Genomic DNA, 23,275 nt, shown 5'->3' on the forward strand with positions numbered 1-23,275 from the left:
ATGCATGGGTTTTCCTTGTGTCTTTGTTTTTATGACTAGGCATCTCATTCTATTATCTCCTAATGAGGGTACAGCTCTAAAACTCAGTTTTATGGTTCTTAGGTCGACTGGTAGTCAGGTTTCCCAAACTCTATGGTAACTCTCAGAGAGGCTGATTCCATCAACAGTTGAAAAATATTAAAGTATTAACAGTGCCATTTTGCGCATGGATTGTGTCCTGGTTTGTACTTTTGGTGTGCATTGTCAAGGCCACATTTGGAGCCCTTTGTTACGACTTAAAGTTTATTAATAGTAATGAGGCAATTGCTTGGCATTCGTATCACTCTAGTTTCTGTATCTAAAGTAGTTTCCTGCTTAGACTCTTCTACAGCTTGTGGTCCGGACAACATGCCTGTTATAGTTTTGCAGAAGTGTTCTCCGGAACTGTCATGTATACTTTCAAAACTATTTATTAAGTGCTTATCAGAGTCTTGTTTTCCAGCCTGCTGGAAAGCGGCATCTGTTATCCCTATTTTCAAATATTCTGTAGAACGATCTGATTCCTTTAACTACCATTCCATCAGTCGTCTTCCTATCATAAGCAGGGTTTTTGAGTATTTAATTAACAAACACTTAATCTTTAATCTTGAATTTAATGACTTTCTTTCTGATCATCAATATGGATTTCGATCTTCTCGTTCTACAGCTGATTTGCTAACAGTAATAACCGGTAGGTTTTATCATGCATTAGATAAAGGTGGAGAGGTTAAGGCCATCACTCTTAACATTTCTAAAGCATTTGATTAAGTTTGGGATGCTGGTCTTCTTCATAAGCTTTCTTCTTACAGTGTATCTGGTAACACTTTTAAGATTATTGAGACCTTCCTTTCCAATCGTAGTATAAAGTTGTCCTTAATGGACAGCACTCTTCTTCTTATTCTGTAGCTTCAGGGATTCCTCAAGGTTCAAGCCTTGGCCCTATACCCTTTTTAATTTACATTAATGATCTTTCAGATATTCTTGCATTTAAGGTGGCATTGTTCGCTGATGATACTACCATTTATTCTTGTCATGAAGCCAACACTCTGATTGCTTTGAGGGGGCATTTGAGCTTGAATAGGATCTTATTTCTGCTACAGCATGGAGCTCACAGTCGCTGGTCACTTTGATTCAGATAAAACCCAATTTTTTCAGCCAATCGTTATTGCAATAATTTAGAGCTTCCTATATTTGTGAATGTTAATGTACTCGATGAGTCATATACCCTTCATCTCCTAAGATTAACTTCTGATATTTCTTGGAAACCATATATCAAATCCATAGCAAAGTTAGCATCTTTTTATCGTGCTCAACACTTTATTACTCTAGATTCTATTATTTATCTCTATAAATCTCAAATCCATCTTTGTATGGAATACTGTTGCTATATTGGGGGGGTGGATCTTCAAATGATGCCTTTTCTCTTTTAGACAAGGTGCAAAAACGCATTGCAAACATAGTTGGACCTGCTCTTGTAGCCAACCTCCAACCAGTATTGCATCATCATAATGTTGCTTCTCTTTCTCTTTTCTACAAATACTATAATTGGCACTGCTCTAAAGAGCTAGCGTTTCTAGTGCCTACTAAAATTCATTCTCGTCATTCAATCAAGTTTCATCATTTTTCTGTGACTGTTTCTAAGTGCTCCAAAAACTCTTATTTGTCTAGTTTTTTTCCTCGGACATCAGTTCTTTGGAATTCGCTTCCTTCATCTTGCTTTCTTCATTCATATAATTTTCAGTCTTTTAAGTTGTCTGTCAATCGTTATCTTGCTCTCTTAACTTCATCTTTTCTCTTCAAGTAACTTTCAACTCTAATAGTGGTTGCTTCCAGCCTTGTTTGCAGCAAAGATGTTAATAAAAATTAACCTTATTTTCAAGCGAATCCTTCATAAAGAAGTTTCTTGTGGTATTGTAATTAGTGCATGAGAAGTTTGTTTGGTTGATGTAAAGTATTTACATTTTGACCAAATTTCAATACAATTTGAATTTCTCTATGGAGTGTGGGTTTCTTTTCACCTTTCACAGCATTATGGCTGAGTTGATTGAGTGTATTGAGTTTCTGCTTTGAATTAAGTGCGATAAATAGCTTATAAAACAATAATAAAAATTGTGCCGCTTTGTTTCTTTCAAGAAAACAACTATTGTGGCTGTAGTTGCTTCGTCAAATATTGCCAATGTAAGGTTGACAACTTGATTGTTGTTTCCAAGATAAGTGATCTGATAATTAATTTTTCTTGCATTTGGTTCCTTTTTAGTAATTGATCTTTTCACGAACTTTATGAAATATATTCCCTGCAATGTAAGTAGCAGTAACTTCAACTTAGTCTCTGGAAAAATCAAATGAAAAAGAAGGGAAAACATATTGTTTTGCAATCAACAAGGTGTTTTTTAGATTTTTTTATAAAACAGAGTATATCGAATAGTAAGTATTTTTGAAATACTTCCTTATAAACTGGATGGTAAATAAATTGATTTCCATCTCCTATATGCTTTATGCAACTATGAAAATACATTAACATTGGTAGAATGGTTATCCATAACAACAGCTCTTATTTTAAATTCAGATTGGTACATTAAGGTAACACACTCATCAATTTTTATTTTTCAACCATAAATCTGTTATGCAAACTTCAGGTGAGGATTTCACAACTTAAAAATAAATTTTTGAAACCCTGCAATCATAAAAATAAAAACAACTACTTTATAAAGATTACTTTCTCAATCTTCACCAAATTATTTACCAAAGCCTATTTCAGTATTCTGTGTTACTGAAACAGGCAATCAGTTAAGAAAAAATCCAGCACAAAATAACATAAGTACTCAAAAAATCTAACTATTATTTAACTATTTTAATGAAATAAGAACAAAATATTTATCGTGCCATCATAACTTATAACCATAACGAGAGCTCATGCTTTTAAACATAAGCTGAAAAAAAACTGGCCTCCTAATTTTTTACGGAAAGTGAAACCAATCAGGCCGTGTAATTTAAATAGACCTAACATGAAATATTTTGTAAAATTGTGTGCAATATTATATTACACTAAAGTTATAAAAAAAGGACATCATAGTTTTCATGACATTAACAATTTATTATTATAGATTTTTCCTCATCAAACTTATACAACCACAATTGAATTAGGGGTTCATTTAATGATCATTTTAATCAATAAATTTGAAAAAGCTAATCTTCTTTCTCTTTTAGTTTTTTTGTTAAAGTTTTGATTAATCTGCTCTATCACTTGAGTACCAAAAATTGAATCTAGGGGTTGCTATGAATTCTTATAATGTATAATCTATTATAAAATACAGCAAATTAAAATTATATAATATTGTTATATAATTTTGTTATATTAGTATGATCTGAAATAATTTAAATATAAAACTGGTATTTATGATTATTTAAAATTTAATCAATAATTGATAAAATTAATACTGATGCATCATTATTAATTTGCCCACCATTATAGCCTAATTATCAAATTTATAATATCTAAATATGATATTTTAAATATATCAATTTTTGTTATCGTAATTTTGTCTACTGTTTCTCAGTACCCTTATCACTATAATTTTTAATCAATCCTAATCATTGTTTTGTTAATTATATTTATTAATATAATTTTATAATTGTTAATTCTAAATTATTATATTTATATTTTATGCTTATTTTTATTTACTATATTTTACTTGCAATTTGTTTATATTTTATAATTCTTATTTATTATACTTTGTTAACATTTTAATTATATTTTGTAATTCTTATTTATTTTATTTATATTTTATAATTCTTATTTATTATACTTTATTTTTATTTTATTTATATTTTTTAATTCTTATTTATTATACTTTATTTTCATTTTATTTATATTTTTTAAATCTTATTTATTATACTTTATTTTCATTTTATTTATATTTTTACTTTATTTTCATTTTATTTATATTTTTTAATTCTTATTTATTTTATTTATATTTTATAATTCTTATATTTTATTCTAATTTAGCAATTTCAATTTTTGCAAGATTTAAAATATGACTAACAGTAGACATCTGAAGTATCATTGCTAATCCAATCTATAAAAAACTGTCCATTGCTCCAGGGGTGTGGAGTCCTAAAAAAAACAATTGAAGTCAGAGTACCAACTCTGACTACAATTGTTAAAATTTTCAGAGTACGACTCCGACTCCGAAGCAAAATTTTTGAAAAATTCTTTCAATTTTTTAAAAAATATGTGTGATGTCAAGTATATGAAAAACTCTTTGAAAGTTAAACTAAAACAAAACTCAACAAACTAAAATGCTTAGTTTATTTAAATCATGTTTTTAATTACGTTCAAAATAATTTTTTAAAATAAAAAGAATAATTTACTTTTAACGATAGTTTAAAAAATACTCACGCTTAATTTAATTTATAGATTGTTTTTTTTTACTAATTTAAAAATAACAGTTTATATTTAGATGTAAATTTGTAAATAATTATGCATTAAAAAGCCATTTCATTTTTTTGTTTAACATTTGTACTTTGTTTTTTTCGTTAAACTTGTTTCAAAATATTAACATTTATCATAAAAAATACATATTAATACAAATAAAAAAAACAGTTTATTAATACTTAATATAAAAATTCATTAGAAGTGTTTTGTTACTTTATTAAAAAGCGTTTCAATAATATAAAAGCATTAAAGATTAAACTTATTTAATTGTAACGGCTTGCAAATACATTTGTCTTTCATTTTTAACAAATTTTTTTTATCTTTTTAACTTCAATGCTTCTTATATTACAATTTATTAAAAAGACATTTGTTATCTTAGAAAGTCATCGTTTATAGAATCAAAATAATTTTTTATTATTTTAATAACGTTTATTATAAAAAATGAATACTTAATTTATATAATATAAATTATATTATATAATAATAATATAAATTATATTATATTATAACTTAATTTATATAATATAAATTAAAAAATTTTATACAACTGTCAATAATAATTATCATTATCAGTAAATTGTTACTTTATTTAAAAGCATTTTGCTATTATAAAAAATCGTGTTTTCTGTCAATAATTATTATCAAAATCATTATCTGAAAATTGTTACTTTATTTAAAAGCGTTTCTCTAATATAAAAAGTTTTGTTAGGAAGTTTCGATGTAATTTATTTCACCTAAAGTATAATTCAGAATATTTTTATTCAGAGCGTATTTGAAATGCTTTTTGAAATACCTGCGGTCAAATTGTCAAAGCAAAATGTGATTTGCCTGGTCATATAAGGACGTGGTAAACATTCTTATATGACCAGACAAATTACAAAATCAGGTTTCACGTCTTCCTGTGAAACCTTATTTTGTACTTTTTTAAAAGTGTTTTTTCAGTTTTTTTATTTTATTTTTAATTTTTTAGTTGTTATTTTGTCCAGATTTTTTCATTGAAACTATTCCCTTTTTTTTGGAAACATTAATAGGCATCTTCTTTTTCTCCTCTCTTTCTGCAAGCATTACATTTTGTCTTTGATCTTCAGACTTACTTGCAAACACATAATCTTGAATATTTCTCTTGGTGCAGTCATTTGTTATTTACATGTTTTTCACAAACTGAACAAACTTTCTGTTGCTCTCCAAATCATCCCAGTAGCCAGAATCTTTCTACAATCCATTGATTAACATCTTACTCAGAAACACTAAAATGTCAAAAAGAGTCCAGCTTTTCAGACCAATAAGGTCAGGAGAGTCGGAATAATGTTCCGCCCAAGAGTCGGATTAATGTTCAAATTAAGAGTTTTTGTGGGCAAACTGTATCTGAATATCTCTGGCTTAACATTGATTAGCAAATTGATAATTTCCACCTTTGTGATATCAGGCAGATCTTTTACTATAACATTTCCAAGATCTTTATACTTCCTAGAGCAAAAATATTTTTTTAACTCATAAAAGTCTTATTACTTGCCAACAGTTCTTTTCTTCTACAGTTCTTTTCTTCTATAGTTCTTTAAAAATAATCTTTGGGTCAAATGACGAAGGTTGGGGAGTATAGCTTTTTTTTTTTTTTTTGACACAGGCAAGGGATTGCAAAATTACCGAATACACAATATTAATATAAAATTAATATAGTATTAATATAAAATACACAATATTAATATGGAATTCAAAAAACTTTTAAACTGAAAACATGTTTTAATATTTTTAGTTTAGACTACTTAATAATACACTAGTAAAAATATATTGTAGTAAAAATATATTGAAAATAAATACAAATATAATAAAATACACAAGTAATGAAATTAGTTAATTAAAAAAAAAAATCACATTATTTTCAATGTTTCATCTTTTTGAAAATATGCTCGCAAGCAATGCATTTTGTGGCGATGAGCCCCGCATCGGAGAAGGCACATTCTGCTTCAACACTTTATTGGCAAACAGTCAAGAGATGTTTTTAAATATTTGTTACAAATATTTTCTTTCCGCAAATAACTTATTTCTTTTCTCATGATACTTACGTTTTTCTTCTTAGTATCTATTTCTAGAAAATAAGTTTTTTTTTTCATTTCTAATTGAAGTTTTTTTTTTTAATATATTCATCTCAGTAATTAATTTTGGGAGTGACGATGAAGCTGAAGGTACATCAACTACTGTAACTTTATCTACATTGTTAACATGATCATCATCACTGACAACATTTTCGTTTCAATTGTCAGAAATACATTCAATTTATTTAATAATTGATTTAGTTATGGTAGTTTTACTGATTTTATTAAATATTCCATAATCGTCAACATTACTGCTATTCAAATAGTTTGGGTCATGAAGAAAGTGTAAAACATCTGATACAATACTTCGCCTTTCCTTTATATATAATATTAATTCAATCTTAAATTCAGTTGGTTAATAAAGTGTTCTGCTTAGTTCATTTAACGTAAATTGTTATGTTATATTAGCTGTGTGAAAATTAACATCAAAAATGCTTCTTCAGCAACTTTTAAAGGCTGCAAAGGCGATATTTTGTTTTATATTAAGCCTATATCCTTTTCATCAAATGTGATTGCAGACTCTATATCAATTATACTTTTTTGTGTAGGATTTTTAACTTCATTAAAATGCTCAACATTGTTGATAGGCTACTCCAACAGGTTGGAGTTTCCAAAATTAAAGTTCCTTACTCAATTCTTCTTTCATATTTTTCTGCAGTATTTTATTTTTCATCATTGATTTTTTTTGGGAATCTTTTCTATTAACAGACCAATATTTGCATATCTAATAATCGGATCAATGCCCCACATCTTCTTCTTCTTCCTTGTTCAAAAAATATTCTTGTTCTAAATAAGTTAGTTTTTCTTTCTTTTCTAAATTTGCTGACAAATGGGTTTTGTAAGCACTTGAATGGGAATTCCTTCGTTCAAATTGTCCGGATGAAATTACTTTTGTATCAACCATTAATAATGTCCAGTGGGAATTCAACCAATCGTTAATTATATCCTAATGGAATTATACCAATCTTTAACAATATACAAAGAAAATTATTTTTTTACCATTCATTATATTTTACTTTCAGTAATAAAAAAACTTTTTTGAAGTGTTTGCTTTTTTTTATGAGTGCAGTTTCTTATTAACAGATCATAGTTTCTCAGATTTGTCCTAATTTTTTTTTTTACTTTTAATTTACCAGTTGTTATTGATTTAATTACACGATGTAACACAATTTTTGTTCCGGGCTTCTACATGTTATATTTCAATTGCTTATGTCTAAAGTTTGTCAAAAAACGACTTCATTAAGCACAAACTTTGCTTACACAACAACAGCACAAAGAAAACTCTTTTTTTTGTGTATATAGAACAATTTTTTTTCATTTTTATCATTATGATCAGGTAAAAACAAAAATTGCACAAGGAATAGACAAACGCAGTTGGAAACCAATTAACAAGGTTCAGAAATGTTTTGATTTTCTAAGTTTACGATACTACGATGTACTGTGAATCACTCTCTCAAAGAACCCCCCAAATGTAGCCCCCGTCATATTTTTGTTATACTGTCCTTGGTAACGATGTGCTCCTCGGAGTAAGTGCCAGGTTTTTCCTTGAATTTGTAGAGATGCAAATAAAGGATATGGACTTTAAGAGACATTCTGCATCCCATTTTGGCATAATTCTTTATGAGAGGCTCATAAAGAATTATCACCAACTCCTCATAGTTTTCAGTTTTGTAATTACCTAGGAAGCCCTGAACAACTGTAACAAAACTGCTCCAAGCTGTTCTCTCCGTCCTGTTCAACAGCCTTACCAAATTCTCACATTCTATGATCTTCTTGATCTGTGGTCAGACAAATATACCAGCCCTGAGCTTAGCCTCAGACAGCTTTGGAAAAAGGTTCCGAAGGTATTGAAATACTGCTGACTCCTTATCAAGAGCAGTGATAAATTGCTTAATGAGGCCTAACTTGTGCAGCGGTGGCACGACCCTTTATGAGGTTCTATCAGCTGCTCCCACTTCACAATGCACTTCCCAACAGAAAACTTAGTCTGTTGTGGCCAGTCCTTTGTGCGATAATGCACCTTAAGACAAGGAAATTTAATGAAACCTCCTTGAAGACCCATAAGGAATGATACTATTTTGAAAACACCAATGATCTCTCATCCGTAGTCGTCATAATTTAATGCACTCAGCAACATTTTGACACTGGTGTAGTACTCTTTGAGATGCACAGTGGGCCATTGGGAGAGACAGGTAGTTGCTTCCATTGTGAAGTGACACGGCTTTGGAAGAATGATTTGAAGACACGATGGAAGAACATATGTCTGGATAAACAATCTGAGGGGTATTTTTGCTGGTGCGATGATATTTTAGGTTTACTATGCAGAAGTAGCAGTTGCTTGAGTGGTCCATCAGTCCTCGCCAAATTCGCAGTATAGCAAACTTCATGGCTTGCTTCTCTCTGTACCAACCTTTAACATAGCACATAATAATACATAAGAATTAGAATAATTTGATGAAAAGGAAATTTTGAAATATCGAATGATTTTGAAATGGAACGTATTTATAAATGGGAGAGATGGGTAGTTGTTTCCATTGTGAAGTGACACAGCTTTGGAAGAATGATTTGAAGACATGATGGAAGGTGTGTCTGAATAAAATGTAACATACTTGCCTACAGTACACAACTTATGACAAAACTTTGTAAATTACAACTCCTTGAAATAAACTAGATCTAAAGCATTGAAATTTTATGAAAATAAAATAAATCTAAGTGAGAAGCAGCTGTTCAGTTTATCTTCAAGTGGTTTCTTATTTGCATGTAAAATGCGGTGCCCAAGATTTTTCTTGGTCCCTGACCGGCATGCTAAAGTATGTCTTGTAGGCCTCACACATGATACGACTTCGACAGAATACTTTTTTGTTCTTTTCTCTATGAATTGTTCGCAGAATGAATCAGCTACATGATGCAAGCAACTTCCTGATGCCATATCAAATAAATAACTTCTCTTTGACTACAAATCCTTATCAATTATTAATAGGAATCTTAGTTTGAGACAACTGTGTTTTTATACTTGTACAGCTACTTTTGAAACGTTTAGAAAGTTCTGAGAGTTTTTTTGAAAGATCTGGAAGTTTTTTGAATGTTCTAAAGTGTTTAGAAGAATTGTAGAAACATCTGGACAACTAGCAGTTCAGGAATATTATAGGAGAAAGCACGGCATTGAAAGCAAATCAAGAATTTTCTGGAAAACTTGCGATTTTCCAAGTTTCATTGTCCCGGTTATAGAAGTAATGTTTTTCTGAAATAACAGCGATTTCATTTCTGTTTTAGACTTAACGGGTTAGGAAAACACACTTTTAACCCAGAAACATAACAAAAATGAAAGTTTGTTACATAGTGTTACTGGTAACAAAACTAACGGGTGATGCGGAATTTATCGGACAAATCCTAATTTCATTATTTGAGCATAATAATTAGTATTTGTGGCTTATCTTTGATTTTATCACAAAAACTGATTATTACTTGAGCATAATAATCAGTTTTTGTGGTAAAATGAGGTTAAATGCAGCTGAACGAGAATCTTTTCGAAAGCGAATAAAAATGTTTTTTGTAAATAAACCTAATTTTAAAAACAAAATCGTAAATCATTTTGAAAAGGAAGGATTTGCTCGAAGTTCAATATATGATAACCTAAAAATTGTTCAATCGTTTTCTGATAGAAAGCACCCTGGTCGTCCGACATTCTGGACTAGAGAAAAGAAAGCCGAATTAACGAGACTTGTCAACAATCGAAAAGGGGTCAATCAGAGAAAAATAGGTATTAAATTCGGTGTAAATCAATCGACAATTGGTCGTCAGTTAAAAAAAATGAATATTAAATATAGAAAACGTGAAAAGACTTCAAAATACACTATAGAACAACAAATAAAGGCAAAGAAAAGAAGCAGGAAACTAGTTAAGCAACTCTATAACACAAAATCGCTTCTAGTCATCGATGACGAAAAATACTTTTGTTTTGCAGGGGACGACATGCCTGGAAATTCTGGATACTACATAAACAACAAAAAGACATGCCCAGAAAGTGTTCATTTTATAGGAAAAGAGATATTTCCAAAAAAATTATTAATGTGGATAGCCATATCTGCCCGTGGTATGTCTGAGCCATTGTTTCGCACTTCCAAGGCTGTAGCGATCAATTCATCAATCTATATTAATGAATGTTTAGAAAAACGGCTTCTTCTATTTATTCACAAGTATCATGGAGACTTTAACTATTTATTTTGGCCAGATTTAGCAAGTTCTCATTACTCTAAAGATTCTCTAAATTGGATGGACCAATATGTCTATTACGTTGATAAAGAATCCAATTCCCCAAATGTGCCTCAAGCACGACCAATTGAAAATTTTGGGGGACATTTGGCACAGAAGGTTTACGAGGGAGATTGGCAAGCTTCAACAGAGCAAGTTTTGATTTATCGCATTAAACTAAAACTACAAGAAATTGATTTAAACTTTTTACAGTGGCATATGAAAGGCGTCAGAGCAAAATTGAGATCAATTGCAGATGGTGGTGTTTTTTTCATATAAAAAATAATATATTTTTATTAAAAGATAAATGCTTTATTTAAAAAAAATATAATAGTAGTTTTTTTATTTATAAATAAGTTATTGACGTTTTTATTTTGTCCGATAACTTCCGCATCACCCGTTATACATTTTTATTTGATTTACTGGTTAACTGGTTAACTTACAATTCCTAATGCACATGGTTAATGCACATAGTCGTTTTAAAAGAAGATAAAATATTTTTTAATAAATCCTACAAGAAGATCCATCAAGCTGCAGAATGGCCTAATCTAAGCAGAAGGCTATAAAGCATTTAGATGCTGTTTAACCATTGGAAACTATTGTCTGCTTATGTAATGCAGTGCACAGCAAAATTCTTCAATCTTATTCTAACAAATGCTGTAATGTGCAGGTTGTTATGCAATTATAATTGTTAAAATGTTTTTAATTGATAATCTTAAAAAAATTTTCAACTGCTAAATCTTATTAGATTTGATATATATTTGGTCATAAAACTACTAATTTAAAATGGAGCAAGAAGATCTTGAGGTTTAAAGTCATTTAGTTTTTACTATAAAGTTTTGAATTACCGTAGTAAGTGTGTATATGCAAGATTGAGTTTTTCTGTTAATGGAACAAGAGATGGTATCATGCTTGAGCAGCAAACATGGTAGTACTTTTAGACAAGTGAAAAAAATAAAATCTTTTAATATGAGACAGAGACTCAAGTTTGGCAGCTGGAGCAGGTCCAACTACATTTACAATGTGTTTTTGGACTTTATTTCATAAGAAAAAGGCCTTGTTAGACAGTGGTATGCTGGCCTCAGAGGCAATGCAGCACTGCTCCCAGATACGGGGTTTAGGTTGAAGGTGAAGGTGCCTGGATTTTTTCTTCACAGAATTGTCAGGTGGGTTTAGTAGATAATTGCTAAACAAAAATTAAAATAAGAGCCGCTCCTAAATTGATAATTTGATGATTTTTTTAATTTTTAATAGTAATAATACTTTTACCATCATAACCTTATTGTTTTTGGTGCTGCAGATAGCTTAAATAGACCCTATGGAGCAGAAGTAATCTTACAATTTAAAATTATATGATAATGTATAAATGTAGGGCTGGCAGAACTTTTTTTAAAATGTAGGGTGCTTTGGTATAACAGCCCCCCCTCTGCCCATCAACATTTAAATCTGTTATTTCAAAATGTTTAATTCTTGATAGTTGCAAATGACGTCAAATCAACAAAAAACCACTGCAAAATTAATATTATTTTAAAATAATAACAGTTATATTTTAACAGTTGTGTTAACATTTAACAACATTTTACCCTATAGGGTTAAGAAAATATTGAAGCAATTAAAGTTAGTTTAATAAAATCTGAAAAAATTTTTTAGCACCACCACCACCCCTCCTTATTATTTCCTTTCGCCTCCCCTGTATTAATGTTTAATTTCTGTTAAATTTTTTAATCAAATTCTGATATTAAATTTAAAATGCCAAGAAAAAAATTGTTTAATATGAATTTAAATCCAAAAAACAGCTACAATTATTTTTAATAGTTTAAAAATATACTATTGTAGTTGTCTCATCAAAATCTCCAACATAAATTGAAAAAAAAGAAGAGAATAAAAGGACATTTATGAGGAAATCATAGTATATATACAAGTTATTCATCTTAATAAACTGTTATTCAATTCATAACCTTTATACTCTCATTTAGCTGTTTATTTCAGCCATTCTTCTCAGTTTTATTCCATGAGAAAATTTACTTTCCGAAAAACTAAACCTCTTGATAGTCTTATTAATGTTCTTGTGAACAGCTTCTTTTGTTCTGATGTCAGACCAAGAGACATCTGATGGCAGTCCAAATAATCATTCAAGTGATATTTAATGATATAGTACTTTCATCCGAGTGGCATACTGATGTTAAACTTTTCTTCAACATAATTGTTCATGTAGTCGATAAAGTTGATGAAAGCTCTAATTTTGTAACCATAAGACAGATCTAATGTTGTTCCAAAAATTCACCTCTCAGTCACTACAAATAAAATGATACATCTTATTAAGATCTTTAAGTATGTTAATAATATTTTTTTTATTAATATTTACCTGCTTTAAATTTTCTTTGTGTGTTAATTATCTTGTGATTGTGTACTACTCATGGTACAGCGGCACTACAGTTATTATCTCATCTAATGACCTAAGAACTTTTTGACAATTAAGCCCATCTAGTCTTCCACCAATGTAACCATGTAGAGTAACAGTTTCTTCTTCTAAGAACATAGTTAAGGTCTTATTTGGGACAATTTGGGCTAAATTCTAAATGCTTTCTTGAACATGTCAGACAATTGCCAATAAAATAACTTTGTTTACACCCAAGTCTTTTTGTTTCCTTAATTGATCCTCAAGTTTTTCTGATTGAAAAAAGCTCATAACAACTTTAATTGGCTGCCATCGATACTGATCCTCACAATTGATTCTTGGAGAAGAATATCTCTTTGACTGCATATTTCATCAACAAACATATGTATATCTTTCACATATACTATATCTTTTTAAACCTTTGTATGGTTAGCACCTTGCTGAAATGTCAATTGCTGAATGCAATAAAACTGATTTAGTGAATGGGATTTTCTATTCACGCCAATCTCTACTTTGGTTTCAAATCCTGATCAACCAACATATTTTCTTATTTCAGTCAACATACTTTTAATGACACATTCAGGCAGATCATGTATATTTTTGATATTAAATACTGTGTCCAAACTAATCTTTTTTGGAGAAATACTCTCTTAAAGGTGTACATGTAATCCACATGTTGATAGTTTAACTTTACCCTGTTTTTCATCCCCAATAATTGAATTTAGAATTTTTAATGTTACCTGTTTAGACAATTTAAGATCTTTTGACATAATAATTTTTTCTAAGTTTTTAGCAGTTGATTTTTATTGCAGTGTGTAATACCTCTTCCTATATATTGAGAACAATCTCCACACATTGAAGCATTAGTATAAGAACTTGAATATGGACAACTTTTTTTTCCTGGGGGTCAATGTACTCCCTTAAGTTCATCTCTATGTTACTTCTAGTGGCCTTTGCCAGACTACAGATTGGACATTGACATAATTCAGATACCACTTGTATTCTTCCAAGCATTAAAATAGTAACTCTTCTCTTTGCCAGGAGATTTCTGCACTAACATTTTTCCTTTTCTGTAAAAAAATTTTTGTACCTTGCATTTAAGAAACTAAAACTAAAGATAAATACATCTTTCTTATATATTGCAGTCTTGCACTTCGGACACATTCCAGTAGGAAAGGAGTTCACTTTAACATCAAAATCTTTAACTATATGCTTCCTTACTAAATTTTTAAAGCAATTTGAGCTGGATTTTGCAGGGATATAACATTGTTTTTTCTTGTTGTAACATCCAAAACAGATTATATCTTTGCACTCCTGATAATTTATTTTCCAATTCGTTTACTTTTTTTCAAATTTAATTTTTTCCTGCTAAAATACATAAAGGACTTAACACACATTTTAAATTTTGAATATATATGTTTACATATATGTAAATATATATAACATATATAATTCTAAAAAATAAATGTATTCTTGTTATATTTTGAAATTTATTAGGCTCTGTTGTGCCAAAGACAACAAAGTTTTGGTACATAATTAGTTACCAATAAAAAAAAAAAACATGAAATTCCAATTTAAGAGTGGGTGCAATTTTAATTTTTGGCTACGGTTATTTGAGTATGTCTTTCTTTAAAAAAAAATCCCACGTACCTTCAACTTTAATCTAAACCCTCTATTTGGGAGCAGTGGCGGGAATCCCACATATGCTTTAAGTTTTTCATTGTAGAATGACCTTTTATAAAAAATATGGTTTTACTATATACTTTAAATGATCAACAAATAATTTTTTATTCACTTCATTCATGCTTTTACTAATTGAATTCTAACCTTCGCTTCAAAAATAATTGCAAAATGTTTATTTTTTTGTCGCATAAATTGCTTTTAAGGATTGTAATAAATTAAAGAAACTGGGTTAAATTAAGAAAGTCACAACAGTCAGTTAGGAATTTGTGATCCTAAAATTATTTAAAAGAAATCACAATCAGAGATTTCTAAGTATTTAAAATATATTGTAAAGTTAAATGATTTTTCAATTAAATTCATTTTATTATTAAAGCTATTTAGTTTTAAATTTAATTTTTTGTTTTGTTGATTACCGGATTATTTAATTGCTTTTTAACCTTTTAGCTTAGTAAAGTTTGATATCTGAATTTTTTTATGCGGTCAAAATTCAAAATGATTAAAAATAGTTTTAAAAATTCGCTTTTCTAAAAAGTTTTATTAAATTTACTTTTAAATCTTTGAAAAAAAAATGTATTGTTGTTTGAATAGATAGATACAGACTCAAAATAAAAGAAATAGCTGTTAGACTAATTAAAGTTTTGTGCTTTTTCAATCGAAATTCTAAAGTATCACATAAAAAGATATTCAAAAAGATGGTTTTAAAACAAAAATTGTTTTAAACAATCAAAGAGGAAAAAAAAGAATCTTGTTTGTGCTTTTAAATGTTTTGTATGAACGCAAATACCATTTAGATTATTTAATATAATCATTCTTGTTTTATTTAAAATAGAAATGCACATGTTCTTTGAAACAAAAGTTAAACACTTATAGAATTTCTAGTTTTACAAGTTATCAGACAAATTTTTATTTTAAATAAAACTTGGGGTATATATCAATCACTTAACATTGTAAAGTTATTTTTCATCACAAAATATTGTTTTAGCAGTTAACTGTTGGGTGATGAAAATTATCCATTGATTTTTCTAAATTTTCAAGAGTTATTCATTAATTTTTCTATGTTCTTCTAAATATTCAACCTCTAATTTAAATCTTTCATAATTACATTTTTAGGCAATGATGTACAATATCATACTAGGGCAAAAATCATTATATGTCATTATTTTATTGTCTTGCATTATTTTATGTCCCTGTTTTTGTGCTCATTCTGTTTAAAACTTTTTTTCATAATTTCTCTATTATATTTAAACTTGAGCATCTTATTTTCTCAGAAATCATCTACAAATTACATCATGCGTTAGGAGGAAGGAGGAGGTAACAATATTGTGACAATTTTTTAACAGGGGAGAATTTTTTTAAATTTTTGAAATATTACAGAAAATTTTGTTTTGTAAATATTTTATTGGTGTTTATATTCTAAAAAGAATGTAAACACCAATAAAATATTTTATCTTTTAACATTCAATAAAATATCAAAACATTCTTTGATTTTTAAATAAACTTGTTGCTATAACAAACTTGATTGAATTACAAAATTTTAATGTTACTTTTTACTAATAATTATCAAAAAAAAGATATTTCTGTTGTTTAATAAGTAATATAAACATTGTTAAACCAATTTTAAAAGAAAAAAAAATTTACTTAAATCTAATGTGAAGTGATGCAGAGATTATTGAAGTCGGACAACAAAATTGCATATGAAAAATGAAAATGTTTTTTTAAAAAAAAAAAAAAAAGAGGGTTTACTGCAAGAGGGGGTTTACTGCAAATTAAATACATTTATCAATATTAAAAATATTGAGATATATTTAAAAGTATTAAAGTTCATGAAAAGAATTTCACAAAGCTTTATTATGTACAAAAATGAAATTAGAGTGTGATTTTGTAACGCGTGTCATTGCTTCAAAGTATAAGCAAAAATTCACTCAAAAAACAAATTTAATGCTAAACATGCCAATTTTGAAAGTATATTTGATAACATACAGAAAATATTTTTTTGACTTTCATTTAATAACTAAAGTTACTCATCAATTTAATAACTTAAGTTTCTCATCAAAAAAAATTGTTTTACATTTATAATATGAAAATTTATTTAACAAGGAAAAAATTTATCTTTTGTAATTTTTTTATTTGAAGATAGAAGCGTTTATGAAAAAATTAAACTTTAAAGTTTTTATACTTTTTTTTCTGAAATTATTTATTTTTTTGCTAAACACGAGTTTAATGCCCAATTTTACATTTTAAATCTAGAAAACCTTTTTTTTGATTTTACTCCACTATTCCAATTAGACTTAAATTGGGTTTGACTTATTAAATTGACTTAAATTTATTATTGTTAGATAATAATAATATAATAATAAACAATAAATATAGTAAATACGCATAAAACATACAATTCAGAAAAAAAACTTGAAATATTATAATGTTATCAATACCCTGCACTACAATCCGCATCTCTATGATTGCATTAATAGTGATATCCACAACACTACACTAACATTACTAATGGAGCTATCAAAGTTATTGAGTTTATTAAAATTATATGTTAATCAAAAAAAAACAACCTTCTATCTACAATATTCAAAAAACAGTTTATAAAACATTACCTAAAGTAAAAAAAAAAGAGAAAACCAACGAGCCCATAATGTGAAAAAAAGTTTGTCATGTGGGATATATCAAATAACAATTGAAGATAATGATTTAAAGAAGAAAAACAATACAATATTAACAAACTCTTTTGTTAAAATCAAGAATTATCTCCACAAAACATTTAAGAATAACCTAAACCAGAAGATATTGTTATATTTTTAGAAGTTATTTTTCTTATAAGTCTTATAAAATTTTATATGAAACTATAGAAGTGCAAAATATTTTTCATACAATTTTCTAGAATATTAAGGAAAAAGTTATTTTGAGACATATATAATCAAGTATTCTGTTGATTGTCTCAAAGTTATAATCAACTATTTTATTGATGATATTCATAGTTGCTGAACGTCAGCAGTAACCATGGCTCCTAACCATGTTCTTAATCTGCTCATTTTCAGGTTTTTGTAGATCTATCTATATAATAAACTTATATGTTATTTTCTATTCTTATATAGACATGTAACTCTATTAAAATTTTTTGAAGGCAAAACGTTCTCTTTTTTTTTAATTCTTTGTTATGATTTATATGTTGTTACTTTGTAATATTTTGTCGTGATTTATATGTTGTTACTTTTATTTTGTTTTATTTTTCTATTATTCTTGAGATAATAACAATTAACTTTCAGAGTTGTTTACGTATTTGGAGGAACTATCAAGTATCCAGTGAATGAAATAACATATACTACATTGACAGAACCAGTTTTAGAAACCCTTAGACAAGCGGATTATTTAGTCAATGAAACAATATTTGAACATGGTTTTAATTTTTTTTTTTTTTTAATTTTAAACATTTTAATTATTTTATTATGTTCCATAATGTGTTGAATGATTTTATAACAGGTTTGGTTGAAAAGATAACTCAAATGCCCATAATTTTAATACCTGTTCATTTTGATGTTGATCCAGTATCACGTAATCCAGTGTGCCAGCGTTCCATTGTGATTAGACCATTTATCACCAATGATTTCATGACTGGCTTTGCTGCTCAGCCAGGGAAAGATATTCCTATTAAGGTATAGAGTTTATATATATATATATATATATATATATATATATATATATATATATATATATATATATATTCCTATAGTAACGGTTTTGTGGTTAAATCAGCTCTTCGCTTGTTTGAGGTTTTTAAACTTAACAAAATTAAGGTTAGATTATAACAAAATGCATTAATTTAATTGTGGAAACTAGTTAAGATTAAAAAATCACAAAAACTCAAATTAAAAGATTACAATGTTTTTAAAAAGATTCTGAATGTTTTTATTTTTATTTTTACTGTAAAACAAGCGCGGCGTGTTGCTGCATCGACTATCTTATAGCCTGACTTGCAACGGAGTGCTGCTACATCGACTGAGGGTTTGGTTAGGGCAGGCAGTCTACCAAATAATAAAAAAAAAACTTTGGAAAATTTTTTTTTTATTCTTTCTGGTCTTTAAAATAATTTTATTTAAAAAAAAAAATTAAAACTGACATTTTATGGTAAAAACTTAAAAATGACCATGCAAGAGTATACATATATATATATATATATATATATATATATATATATATATATATATATATATATATATATATATATATATATACACCAGGGAATCCCTGGCAGGGATGCAGAGACTCAAAAAGGACTCGGGATTTGAAAGTCACAAAAATATTATTTCTTCCTGATTTTTGGTATCCAGGAATTCCAAAAATTTAAAGAATTATATGTATATATACATGTATATATATTATACATATGTATATGTTTAATATATATACATATATATACATATACATATGTATATATATATATGTTATATTGTATATATATATATATATATATGTATATGTATATATCTGTGTGTGTATATATATATATATATATATATATATATATATATATATATATATATATATATATATATATATTAGTAAAAAACACTTATCTAACTTTTTTCTTCTTGAAGTTTCAACATGTATATATATTATACATATGTATATGTTTAATATATATACATATATACATATACATATGTATATATATATGTATATATATATATATATATGTATATATCTGTGTGTGTGTATATATATATATATATATATATATATATATATATATATATATATATATATATATATATATATATATATATATATATATATATATTAGTAAAAAACACTTATCTAACTTTTTTCTTCTTGAAGTTTCATCATTGCTGGATTATCAGGAAGAGTTACTGACGAATTATTGTATAATAATGTGAATTCGAACCATTCCCCTCAAATTCTAAAACAAATTCCAATTTTAATTAACAATAGGCTAAACCAAAACTCTTCTAATGAAAATATTTTTAACTCCTCTAAACGCGTTTATGAAGATGCCCATAAAAAAAGTGGCTTTCAAAATTTCGAACTAAAATTTGAAAAGAAAATTGCAAAAAAGCGTAATAGAAATAGAAACATAATTTGGTTCAACCCCCCCGTACAGCAAAAATGTTTCAACAAATATAGGTAAAATTTTTCTAAAATTAGTAGACAAACATTTTCCTCCCTCTAATAAATTACATAAGATTTTTAACAGAAATACCATTAAAGTAAGTTATATTTGTACAAAAAATTTAGAAAGAATTATAAAAGGCCACAACTACGCGTTAATTAATAAAAAAGAACATATAAAAGAAAAAAACACTGATTATTGTAATTGTAAATAAAAAATAGATTGCCCTCTAAATGGAAAATGCCTTTCAAAAAATATAATTTACAAGTGAATTGTTTCCTCACAAAATAACTCTGATAAACAATATATTGGCTTAACCGAGGGAGAATGGAAAAAACGTTATGCCAACCACAAACAATCGTTTAAACACAAAAAATATTCAAAAGAGACTATGCTGTCAAAATATATTTGGGATTTAAAAGAAAAAAATAAAAATTTTAATTTACAATAGTCTATTCTAAAATCTGCCCCTGCCTATAATAACATTTCCAAAAAATGTATGCTATGTTTGCAAGAAAAATTTGAAATAATTACTCATTTAAATCAAGAAAATTTATTAAATAAAAAATCTGAATTAATTTCTAAATGTAGGCGCGAAAACAAATACCTCATAAAAAATTATAAAAACAAATGACCAAATTAAACTATCCCCATTCCAAAGAAAATTATTTAATAATTACTTTCTGTAACTTCCCGTTAACAAAAAAATATAGTAATTAAAAAATTTTTTATAATAATTTATAACTTCCTGTAAAATATTTTTTTCTATAAATTGAGTTTTTTGAGATTTAGTAACTCTTCCTGATGATCCAGCAATGGTGAAACTTAAAGTAGAAGATAAAAGTTAGATAAGTGTTTTTTACTAATTTATATATATATATATATATATATATATATATATATATATATATATATATATATATATATATATATATATATATATATATATATATTATAAAAATAGAAAGAGAGAGGATAATTAAAACATTTTTAAAGGTTTAATTGTCTTTCTAATATCTAACCTAATTATATATGTACGTTTATATCTCTATGTTTCTCTTCTGGAAATGTTTCAAGGTTGGTTTTATTTATTTTATATTTTATGATTTCTGAAAATAACATCTGCTTATTGCAACAGAAAGAAGTGGAAGAAGTAAAAGTTAGGATACAGAAAATCGTGTGTGAGTTACTCTTTAATAAAAAGGCTACTCATGTTACCGCTACTCATTAAGTTGAGCTTGATGAAGGAGTTTGTCAAGACTCAGGAATCACTTGTACTTAAGTACTTTCTAAAATTATTCCTAAAGTTATTTGAGGGCAAAATAGATGGCAGGTTTTAAGTTCAGATAGACTTCAGATAAAAGATAGACTTGAACATCTTTAGGAGCTCAGTTTTAATTGAAAAATAGTATGAAACACTTTTGGGCAATTACATAACGCTTCCTGGGGGACTACACAGCTAAAAACTACAAGCAACAATTGTATAAACTAATAAAGATTTTTGGGACTTTGCGATGTAGAATGTCACTCGAACTTCATTTCCTCTGGAAAAGTTTTAGGAAAATATACTACCTACTCAGAAGAATCAGGTCATTATTTCCTAAAAGATTTAAAGGAGATACTAGATCGAGGTACTAGATCTACTACTATAAGAAAATGTATTATAAGAGGTGGACTACAAAAGCAATACCAGAAAGTCATTTTTGATTTATTGTTTTGATATGTTAAATTTAGTACTCTTTAATATCAAGTGATGGATCATCCAAAACATAAATTTGTTTTATCATTCATTCTGCATTTCGTAACTTTTACTTTTATGATTTCATAAGTTTGTATCATAAAATAAATATTTACATTTAAGATTTTGTTACATTACATGATAAATTAATGGAATTATTTTTTCTTAAAATTATTAGCATTTTGAAAAACCAAGTTTTTTATAAAATAACATGATATAACAAACTAGGAAACAACACTTGAATTCAAGAGGCATTGAAAGTAATAGTAATATATTTGAGCTGTGACTGATAATTTGGTGAGTGTACCAAGTACACTTAGACAGCTATATTATTATTCAGCATAGTTACAATATTTAAAATCCATATGTTAAGTTTAGCTTTAAAAGAATTCATAGAAAAAGCATTAACGACATCAGTAGGTTGTCGATTCCAGTAAAAAGATGCTCTGTTAAAAAGTAATGTTGAGGCAAAAAAATGGTTATTTCACGATTATATTTCATTTGATGACCTCTTGCTGATTGATAACTTCTTGGCAAAATGTCATTAATTAAATTTACTTTTTCAATTCCATTGAATAATTTATGGGTCATTCCATGCCAAATAGACCAAAATTTTAGGATTTCAACATGGACCCCCTCAGATTTTTTCTTTCAGATGAATATCTGAAGAAAATCAAGATGTTCTTATCAAGTTCATTAAGCAGTCTCTTTTGTTAAACACTTTTACTTGGCCACATAAAGAAGATATTTGCTGGGTTCCAATAACGCACGTTTTATGCAAAATTTCATCTTTAAAAGTTAAATCAACAACTGGTAGATGCTATGAACTATCAGCTCAAGAAAAAACTGAAATATTACATTTGTACAATAGCATAAGTAACATATTTAAATAACAGTTTAGCAAAATTATTATAAATTAGATTTATTTGTTTTAAACATAGTTTCTTAGCAAAATTTATTTGAAAGATTCAATGTTTATATTGGTTGTTTATTAGATAATATTTTTTATTACATAATTAACTTGTGCATTGTGTTGACTAATTAAATAACTTATTTAAGTTATTATATTAACTTGGTAATGTTGTAATCTAAATTTGAACATGGTAATCAAATAAGTCAAATTAATGGGGAGAGGTGGAATAGTGAGTGTATTGGAAAAATATTACAAAATTTATGGTCATGGTATTAAACATTGGGTAAAATAGACTAGAAAGTCTTTTTTTTCATTTTAACCTAATAGGCTACTTAAAAGTTTTATATGTAGTCTTTTTACTGTCTGACATTTAAAACTAAATTTCACAGTTTTTATATGTGTATGTTTAGTAGTGTGTTTGGGTATTAATACATCAGAGATAAAACCAGACATGCCGTGTAATGAAAAGTGTCCAATTACAAATTTTTTCTAAGTTCTGGGCAAAAATGTGAAAATGTAAATGGTTGGGGCAGGGGCAGGAAAGAGCTAGTGCTATTTAAAAACTGAGTTTAATTCAAGCTTAATTAAAAACTTATTTCTAGTACTTATTGT

At 27.5% G+C, this 23,275-nt stretch overlaps 1 protein-coding gene across 1 annotated transcript in view; it reads left to right on the forward strand.

Annotated features, from left to right (window-relative positions):
- Positions 1-23,275, forward strand: part of LOC100200721 (GMP synthase [glutamine-hydrolyzing]) — a 96,689-nt gene that overhangs the window by 62,538 nt on the left and 10,876 nt on the right. The window contains exons 16-17 of the mRNA XM_065813464.1: positions 18,151-18,281; positions 18,365-18,537. Of these exons, the coding sequence (XP_065669536.1) occupies positions 18,151-18,281; positions 18,365-18,537 (304 nt within the window). The remainder of the gene's footprint in view (positions 1-18,150; positions 18,282-18,364; positions 18,538-23,275) is intronic.

This window comes from Hydra vulgaris, chromosome 12 (genome assembly GCF_038396675.1).
Source record: "Hydra vulgaris chromosome 12, alternate assembly HydraT2T_AEP".
In the NCBI taxonomy this organism is placed as follows: Eukaryota; Metazoa; Cnidaria; class Hydrozoa; order Anthoathecata; family Hydridae; genus Hydra; species Hydra vulgaris.